This window comes from Halyomorpha halys, unplaced genomic scaffold (assembly GCF_000696795.3).
Source record: "Halyomorpha halys isolate HHAL.00 unplaced genomic scaffold, Hhal_1.1 Scaffold107.1, whole genome shotgun sequence".
Taxonomy (NCBI): Eukaryota; Metazoa; Arthropoda; class Insecta; order Hemiptera; family Pentatomidae; genus Halyomorpha; species Halyomorpha halys.
In genome coordinates this window covers 943,829-954,416 of record NW_027112128.1, presented here as the reverse complement: position 1 = coordinate 954,416, position 10,588 = coordinate 943,829, and the positions used below count along the sequence as shown (strand labels likewise).

Below are 10,588 nucleotides of genomic sequence, written 5' to 3'. Positions count from 1 at the left end.
TATATATCACTGCTATACTTTGGTAATGAATTTTCTCTACTAAGGTATTTCTACAGACTGTCCTGAAGCTATTACTGTTGTTGCTAAGTTTACTGTTGTTGCTAATCTCAGTTTACAACACAATCTAAGGAATATGTTGAACACAAAATAAACTAATAATTTTTTCATCTGATGTGCCACTATTATAGCAAAGCAGCGACATATAGTAAAAGATAATAGATTTTTTATTAGAAATGATAATACTGTAGCAACACCACTACCTGCTGGTCTATAACTGTAACTACGACAGCCACCGAAACCGCTATGGCCTGGCATGACCCAGCTAACAAGGAACTATTACTGGCGACAAGCAAACGCCGTATATTAATATTTGTACAATTCTTTGTAAATACTTTTATTACACATATGTAACAATTATATAAGATATTGTAATATTTATAAATGTTTCATTTGAATTAATAAAGATTCCAATAGAATCTGCTGATTCACTGAAAGCTAACAGCTTACATGTAGTACCTATCTATGGTCTTTAATAGCCCAAAGACTAGACTAGGCCAAAATTGTGAGGTCTCAGTTTGAAATCTTACTTCATGAGAAACATCCTATCTATTCACCTCCTAAATGTACCTAAGTGAGCATAGTTGAGGCCTTCTGGTCAATTGTAACTAACATTATTTATAAGAATCAGATCTTACACAACCTCCTCAACAATACAATTGAAGGGGTAAGTGGAGAAAGGGCTTATGTTACAAATGGTAAATTTTAATAAAACAAGGTTCAATGTTTTTGTTGGAGCTTGTTACATTATGAAGTGTACGTGGCCCTTCTACATCTTGGTATCTCAGTTATTAATTGAATTTTGAGGTTAGATTACCTCACACTAACTAGATAGACACCTACTCCTTTCATCCACACTAAATATTCAAAAAATGTTACAAAGCCCCTTCAACTATGTTAAATAGATCTTACTTGTTTTTGAAAATGAGAAAAACATTAGAGTTGCATTGCTTTTAATAATAAATATTGGAAAACCAATCAAATTATGCTAAAACCTAATGAGAAAATAATATTATAAAAGAGAGAGGAAAAAATTACAAAACACAATATTGTTAATTTTTGATTTATTTGTTAAATGTGATTTAAATCACATTTGTTTCTTTCTTCACTTCTGCATGTCTGTTGCTTGGAGGAATGACAAACAATCTCCAAATTCCAAATTCAGAAAATTGAATCTGAAAAACTGAAAGGATTTCTGAAACAATAATAGGGAAAGTTCTGGTTTAAAAAAGTAGTTGTTACGGACTTTTTAGAGAATATTGTTTATTTTTGGATGTAAAACTTTAATCTTTTACAGAGAAGGTAACATAAAAAATTTGAAACTTCTAAAAATGGTCATTGGATGTTATTGTTCCAAGCCACAGATATGGTAACCTGTATAAATAAATTGATCAGGGGAATATCTGACAAGCAATAGTTTTGGAAGAAAATTAGAATTTTGTGTGAAATGATCCTTTTTTCTCTATGAAGCTATTTATTATGTTTATTTGTCTAACACTATAATTCCAATATATTTACCTATAATTTTATGGTTTAAGAGCAATATAATACATTAAATAATGTTATAGAATTTTTGGAACTGTTCTCATGTGGCTTATCTTATTCTTGTACCTAGTTTTTCAAATTTGCCATTAGTTATTCTATTTTTCTGAAATTTGGTCTATATTACAGTTGAGTCATAAAATTTATAATGGATATTCACTCTGACCCATGCTATAATAAGATTAAGTTAAAACAGTAGTGAACAAAAAAATTTAAGATGGTAATAGTGAATAAAAAAGCTAATGCTCCATATCATTGACACTGAAAAATATCCTTTAGGCAATTTTGGTGATTATTATTATTTTACCCTATATTGTTCATTGGAACCTACTATATTATATTATATATGACTGATATGGTATATAACAACAGTGAATAAATAAACTAATATTATGAACTTGAATAAACTATACTTTGTTCATTTTTATTTTTTTGGCAGAATAAAACTCTATAAAAATTTTAGCATAAAAAATGTATTTTTTGACTGCTATCTTGAATTTTTTTTTTAAACTCAGAAAGGAAAATCAGAATAAATAACAAAATGGTGGCCAAAAACTGAATAGACTGAAATTTGTTGAAATTGAGCCTTTTTCATTCGGTGCTCAATATCTTTAAAGGTATCTATCACAAGATTAAAATGAATAAAGTTGAGCCCACTTAGAGCTCTTTACGTTCAATAGTCCCTGAGGTGCAGTTTTTCAAAAACTGCACAACAATAACAATATTCAAATATGTTGCACATAACAATTTTATTGAAATAATGAGAAATCAACTGAATTCATTTTTTTGTAACTATCACTGAGTTTGCTATAAAAAAAGATAATCAATAGACATTACTTTATGGTAAATTCACTTAACTTCAATTTAAGAAATGATGTTGACCTGGTCATCTGATACAACCTAAAACATTGTTTAACAAAATCAAATTTCTAAATTCTGAAATACCAGCGAGCAAATTCTAGTAGGTATACCTAGTTCTACATCTTATTCAAGGGAATGAGTGTGGCCCATGATGGGCTTAACTATCAGAAATAGTAGAAGATTACTTTCAATATTCAATTTCTATCTAAGAGTTTAATTTTTTCAAGGAAAACCCTTATTACTTTCCACTTCTTTATTTGCTTATTGGAGACATTTCGGATAATAAGTATTTGTGAGCTGTGGTTGTATACCAATAATTGACAATTTATAATCTGCTATGTACACAAATTACTTTAATTTGATTATAATAAATAAATTATTACATTTGAATACCTGAAGATAAAATAATGTATAGCACATATAACTTTAATTTAAATGGGTATTCAAAAACCTATGTTATAAAAAAATTTATAGTAGACTATTTTTATTCAATATCTCAAAGTTATACTTTTCGAACATAACAGATATTGGTTTGAAGACAATGTTGTAGTATGTTCTAGGGTCACACAAATAACATAAGGCCCTAAACTCATAAATGAATGACTTTTTGTTGCATTATATTTTCTTAAATTTTGTATTCTTTTAATTTCATTTCTTCAACCTTATTTGTGCTTTATTATACTATTAGTTTTTTAGTCATTTACTTAATTTTATTCACCAAAAAGTTGTTGATTACATTTTGACACTAATGATTTTAACATTTCTTGTAAATAAATAATTATGTAAAATATACGACTAGTTTGTAAAAATATACTATTATATTTTTCTTATTTTGTTCTTAATATTATTTCTACTAGGAATATTGGAAAGTTTAAAGTAAGTATATTCACTTGGACAATAAACATTTATATAAAAAACAACATAACACTGCTGAAATAAATTGAACATAAAACTATTAATTTCAGATTATAAAGCTGATAGAAAATTAATTTTAAAAAATACTGATTTTCAAAATATTTAATTTTGCTTTTTCTTTTTATCTAAGTCCTGGAGTTATTTCCTAATACTAAAAATAAAATATGAGGAGAAGATGGTTGGGCAGTGCAGTCAAATTAAAACACAAATAAGTTTAAGTAACTTGTTTAATCTTTTTTTTTTCTATTCATTTCGTTTGTTAAACTTTACTTATATTTTGCATTTTTATCTATTATTATGTTTACATATTTCATTTGTTACATATATTTTCTTTCTCAATTTTATTTTTCTTTCCATAATTTTAACTTTAAAATTATTAATAAACTAATATATTCATATTTATTTGCATTATATAACTTCATTTTTATCTTATTTCCTTAATTATGTTATTTTATCTACTTATTCAATTACCAATGTATACATATTATTTTCCACTTCTCTCATCACTTTATTTTGTTAATTCCATTCTGTACAATTATTTACTTTATGTCATTCTGTTTATATTTTATTTTTTATTTACTGTATTCATTGGTTGTTATCTTGTTCTGTTCTTAGCCCTGATGAAGGGTAGAAATTCTGACCGAAATGTTTGGCATGATTAAATAAGTTACTTAAACTTATTTGTATTTTAATTTGACCGCACTCCCCAACCATATTCTTCTCGTATAAGTCATCCATGGTCAACTATCTCTGATTAAAAATAAAATAATAGTAATATATATATTTTTTAACAAGATCATTGTTAAACCAAATAAACAAAGGTCACAATACTTTTCTAGTTGCGACGCTTATGAAAAAGTATGATAAATTTAATAACTAGTTGTAACATTAGGATGATACCCTTATTTATTTTTGTTTATTAGTAATATTTATTTAATACTGTATTTTGACATTCTTATTTCAAAGAGTTTGGCTGATAGGGTTTTTTGGGTATTAAATTGAAAATTGTTTCTGAAGAAAAGAATTTTAGACTCTTGATTGACATTCTTGTTGAAAATAATTACAGACCTTGGGGATGGGGGAAGGGGACAGGTGCTATCCAAAATACTTGAATATGAGAAATACAAAATTTTAATTTTGCCGACCCTTAAATCATTGAATTTTTATTTTTAAATACGTGAGTTATTATTAATAATTACTGTTGAGAGTAGACTAATAAGAGAACATTGCCTGTTTATTCACGCTCATGGAAATAGCCTTTTATTACAAATTATATAGTCTTGTAAGTATTTTTTGAACACTTTGTCTGGAATAGAACCATTTTTTAAAAGTACGTTTGACTTCATAGGAATATAATGATTTCCTTCACCTATATTTACCCACTACTAACTCCATTATGAAAAAATGTTGTTTCACTCTCGAATTATATTAGTGTTACTCAGTGTTTTAATTCTTAAAATTTTTAGAGAATTTAATGCTATTAAATTTTACTTTAATAACTTCTACTATTATCTGTAAGCCTTCTAATTTACCAATGAACCCTAATTTGAAATTATATAAGGTCTCTATCCTGATAACTGTAGTTGTTTGATAGTTGACTCTCGTCCTGATCTAAGGTACCTTATAAAATTTGATGGAAATTTCAATATTCTTACCTCAGACAGCACTGGAACTTTTAAAAATATAATTATTAATACTACATCTTCTTTATAAGAATGATACATATTTTGGCTATATTAAAATTTTCTATCTGCTTAAGTAATGAGCAATTATGGGAGTGTTGGAAAGGTGAAATGTTTTGGAACAAGTGGTGCTAAAATGAGAAATTTTCTAAACCTTTTAAATATTATGGACCTTAATTGTTGATTTGATTGATAAAACAATGTTTACCTTAATAAAAATTGGTTTGGGACACTGAGGATACAAAAAACTTTACCATAATTAATTATTTTTTCATAACAAAAAGTTATATTGTACCTTATTTTAATCCTGCTTTTGAAGTAAGAAAAAAAAAGACAAGAATGAGGCATTGTGTATTTAGGTGCTTAGTTCAATCCTTTTAAATTGGGGGTGGTTTTAAGAATGTTTGTTTAATAAATAATATTGGATTATCTTATTAATTTTATACAAAAAAAACTGATTAGAAGGTATAAAACAAAATGCTATAACTCACTAGAGCATTAAAAAAACTTCTAGAAACTTATAAATAACTTTATAATTTAGCTTTCATTAAACTGATTAACATCAATGAGAGATGACACCAGGAAAAACCCTAGCAGTTCCCTCCATGAAGCAAGTAATTTTCTTGCATTTTCCTTAGTTATATCAAATTTCTCAGGCCCTTGAGGAAAAATTACTTAATTGCCCTTTCGTCACAAATATGATATGAAAAATTATTTTTTTCCACATGTGCAATATAATGCAGCAGTCTCTTCATTGTTCTAAATTTGACTAATAAAGTCCCAACTAACTATTTCACTGAAACTAATGCCTTCTTAAAAAATACTGTCTCCCACTAGTTGATCTTCTAGTGTCACATTTTGGACATCAGTTTCATCTTTGTAAACAATTTTTTCTCTTTCAATTTCTGATGTGGAGTTGGATGTTACTACTTTAACTTTCTTTAATATAATTTAAATATTCTGAACTTGTTAACACAATTTGAATAACTTTACATCTTATTTTATTTTAGGATTTAAGTAATTAATTTTACTTAGAAAATTATTTTTAAATGAAGTGAAAGGTAGTTGTAGAGAACTTTTTGTAAAAACTTTTTATGTTCTACATTTCGTCTTTCCTGTTTTCATGATCTCTATTGTCCATTTTTCTCTTTGTTGCTGTGTCATAACTGTCTAATGGGTAAGTGGCCATGTTTCTTTCATTGTATTTTTATTTACTTTAGGCTCTACTTCAGATATTATTATTAAGGGTGATAAGTATTATGGGTGGTTAGTATATTATCACAGAATAACTTGATACTGCATGTTAATTCATATCCTCAGTGTTATAAATGGAATGATTTTGATGGTAATGTAGCGGTACACAGTCGTGAGCTCTAACTATAGATAATGACAAGATTAGATAATAAATTACTACCTTATGTAAATCAATACAAAATCTTTTAACTCTGTAAACACCAAGTTATTGTATATAGTATAGATAGAATTGACTAACAAAGGCCTTCTGGACGAGCCTAAATACTATTAGAATGCCATCCATATCAATGTTTATAGAGAATATATAATATCACTCTTTCGAGACAAGGTGACAGTTTTCCTGTGAGTCCTTCTGGACCTCTACTTGGAATTGTTACTTCAATATCATTTACCTTCCTTTCCATACACCTACAGGTTTTAAGAAGTGGTTTCACTCACACCTATCTCCCCCTAGACCAGGAGACTGGTTACCTTTGCAAGGGTTACCTTTTCCTCAACAATGTTTGGAGACGTATTTCCTCAGTCTTTAGATTTTATCATAATGCTGGAGGAATGGTTTACTAAGAACATATAATTTAAAATAGCAAAGTGTGATTTGATTAATGATTTATTTACACATTTTGGTTCCATTATCAGATAAATTATGACTATTTATAGATATTAATATTTTGAAAATTTGTGGTCCTTTCAAGTAATGTTTTGATGTCTTGACGGTCAGTTACATTATTTTGTCCGGTCCCTCTATAAATTTTACCTTCTATAATTATATTTTTGGTTTTGTTGGAAATAAGTACATGCTGGTGGGTGTTTGTCTCCTAGCTAATTGCAGTTAGTGGGTTAGGGTTAACATTGGCTGATTTGTGATCTTGCCACCATAACTTCTTCTCTCTATGGTTCTACTACATGTTGATTTTTGCTTATTAGCGTTATGATTAAGTAGTTTGATTTTTTTTACCTTTTTCTTGTGACAAAACTTACAGTAGATTTAGGTATTGTACTAATAACATTAAATGTTTGAACTGTTGCCAATGTATCAATAAATGTAACATTCATTGATACATTGGCACCATTGATTGTAACTTTTTGATAAGAGCAGTACTAGTAACTGCCAAGCTTCAGGAAAGAGTATTATAGGAGTAAAGGATTAAGAAGGATTTATTTAATAATATAAAGAAAAAATCAAAACTAAATTATAAAATTTACGTTATATTAACAATATAATACTGTACAAAAATATGTTTACAACACATTAAAATTAACTTTGGAACCTTTAAACATTATTCTAATTTGTGTAAAAAATAATAATAAATTATAGATACGATGATTACATTAAATATTTCATATATGTAAGAAAACATAAAATTTACAAGTTGGTCCCCTTAAAAAACAAATTCAATCTAAGTTCTAAGTTCACTGCATAATTGTACATTTATTACAAAATTTTAACAAATGCTATCGATGTCTAACTCATTCAAATAAGAGCTCATATAATTGTTGAGTTCATTTGACAAACTTTTTTGTCACTTTCCTGAAGGAATGTCAGCATTTGTCAATTAATGGCTTATTTGCCTTGAGATATTGCCCTAGCCCTTATCAGAATGGAAGAGGAGGCCTAAGACCTACAGATGGATGTCGCTGATTTTTCCTTTTCATTTCTTCAGCGAGAATTGCATTGAGTTCATGTTGAAGTTTTGCCTGATCACTTGGAGCAGCGGCTACTACTATAGGAGAAGTCTCAAAAGTACTTTGCTTTAAAGAGTCTCGTACCTTAGGATTCCGACTTCTTTGATTATGCTGTGTAGATGGTTGTAGCTGTTGCACATGTGCTTTAAGCTGTATAGGCATTTGAATAGCCTGAAGAATTGCTTGATGCTGTTGTTGCATTGGTATGACTTGTGTATACTGCAATGGGACCAAATGGAAGGGTTGATGGGTAGCAGACTGTAATTGCATTGGTTGGTGCGAGGTCGATTGGAATTGGATTGGTTGATGTAATTGAGGTCGTTGTGAAGCAGAGTGAAGATGTACTGGTTGGTGTCCTGCTGGCTGCAGTTGTATTGGTTGAGGTGCAGGTTGAAGTTGAATTTGCTGAATTTGTTGGTGTTGTTGTAGATTTCCCTGAAGACCATGACCTGATTGTTCAGAAGGCCATCCAATGCCAGGCAATGATTGCACTGGGATAACAATAGCTTGGACCATAGCTCCAGAACCTTTTGGACCTGGTATATAAACTGGCAATGGTGAGGGGTAGCCAAACGATTGATAAAGTCCCGCCATATCCAGTTCAACTGGATGCTGCTGGAACCAACCAGGCTCAACTGCATTAGAGAAGTCGAAAATATTACTACCAGTCAATGCTTGGGCATGATCAAATGTATTCCGGCCGGCCGTTGGGACGCTAGTATCGAGTTTGTAGTTATTCATGTAATAAACGTCATTCTTCAAGACACTATCACTAGCTTTGACAGCGGAATCTTCTATGATAGGTTTCTTCTTGTCTAATTCAGTTGACATTTCGACACCATTTGTTAGAGTTTTCCAGACTGAATTCCTTCCATTAACATGAAGGCGAACATCTTTGGGCTTCCCTAAAACAATTTCATCTCCTCCAAATCCAATACTGTAACCGACCTTGAAATTTTGAGATTTCGATTTTTTAGTTTGTTCATTAAATTTTTCCGAGTCGAATGTTTGTGGTTGTTGGCTAAGAAGTGTCTGAATGAGCTCCGGTGACATCCCTGGTGGTGGAATGGATTGTAGCCTCTGCTGATGGAAGTTAACACCTCCAAATGGATGCGCTAGCTCGATTGGAATTGCTGGAATTGAATTGGTGAATTCATACCCGAATGTTGCCGGTACTGCTTGTGATATAGGAATCTTTCCTTCGTGCTTCGGTCTTATTTTGGATTTCTCTTCGGTTTTTGTCCTCTGGTCGTCTCTTAAAACTTCTAAATGTTCTTTGCTTTCTTGTCCAGTTTGTTTAGCTGCTTTTCGAGGTTCATGCTTTTCAGAACTTTCAGAAGATTTTAACTTTTTAATTTGGTGTCTACCTCCGAGTCTAAAATTCTGTCTCCAATTAGTTTCCTCTGAACTACGATCTTCATCCTTAAATTTCATCCTTTTCATTTCCGAATCTTGTTTCATTTCTTTACCTTCTCGGTATTCGACTTGTGCGGAATTTCTAGAATCTTCTATGCTTTCCATCGATTTAAAAAAGTCATCTGTTTCAGATTCTGGGAAATACTGGCTGGGCCTGAAGTCTCCTTGTATTTTCGGTTGCTCTGTCGTTTTCAATTTCTTTACCTTGTAATATGCTTGTGATCTACCTTCTTCTGAGTCTTTGACTCCTTTCTTACCCTGAGGATGATGTATAACCACAGTGGAATATGATGTCACCGAACTGTCTGTCAAACTGTCGCCATTTTTTCCCGTGCTCATGCACTCAGACCTTGCCATAAGGGCCAATAGTACCTAGAAACAAAAAAACATTAAATTATTTTTCATTTCGCTTTTAAGGATTGAAATTAACGTTTTATGAAAAATTAAGTGTTTAAAGAAATATAAATTTGTGTGTGCATGTCTGAATTACTTGAATATTTCTTTGTCAATTCTATAAAACCACATTGTCAATGATAGAAGCATATTTAAGAAAATATACTTTCATAATTATTATTAAAATAATTAATATTAAAAAGTGAAGAGTTATATTAATTATAATATAATTATATTAAAATGGTAGAAACTCTAGCGTGATTTGTAGAATATAGATAGGTTGTGCTATTGGAAGCTTAAATAGTCCGAGAACCGAAAAGAAGTCATTTTCCTCCATTTTTGATTATTTTAATTCAAATTATATACAGTTAAGAGTCGGCGTTCTGTATCCTTAAAACTACCAACAACACTGAAAAACCTTATGGCACATTATTTAAGGAAGAATAAATTTGTGAGGCTCTAATAAATATATGGGGCTCTAATAGAGCTCATCAATAGTTCTCAAGATACGATTTTTAAAAAGCAATATTTTTTCCAAATATCGAAAAATCAATATTTTATGAATTGTTTTTGGCGAGTATCATGTAAGCTGCTGCTACTACGAAGATAAACGTTACTAATTACATTATAGAACATTTAACTAGTTTTAATTTAGTTGTTCATAGGCATCTGACCGTTGACCGTAGATTAATGCTTGAAGAAGTTTGTCGGGGGGTGCGGTCAGCAAAGAACAACATAAATAAACAAAACCATATTTATTTATTTTATGCCGACGTTTCGACCTG

The 10,588-nt window shown here is 30.0% G+C and overlaps 1 protein-coding gene across 1 annotated transcript in view; it reads right to left on the bottom strand.

Moving 5' to 3' along the window:
• Positions 1-7,497: 7,497 nt before the first annotated feature.
• LOC106677713 (uncharacterized) overlaps positions 7,498-10,588 on the bottom strand; it is a 66,202-nt gene continuing 63,111 nt past the window's right edge. The window contains exon 2 of the mRNA XM_067050146.1: positions 7,498-9,782. Coding sequence (XP_066906247.1) covers positions 7,905-9,767 — 1,863 coding nt within the window. The 5' untranslated portion in view covers positions 9,768-9,782 and the 3' untranslated portion in view covers positions 7,498-7,904. The remainder of the gene's footprint in view (positions 9,783-10,588) is intronic.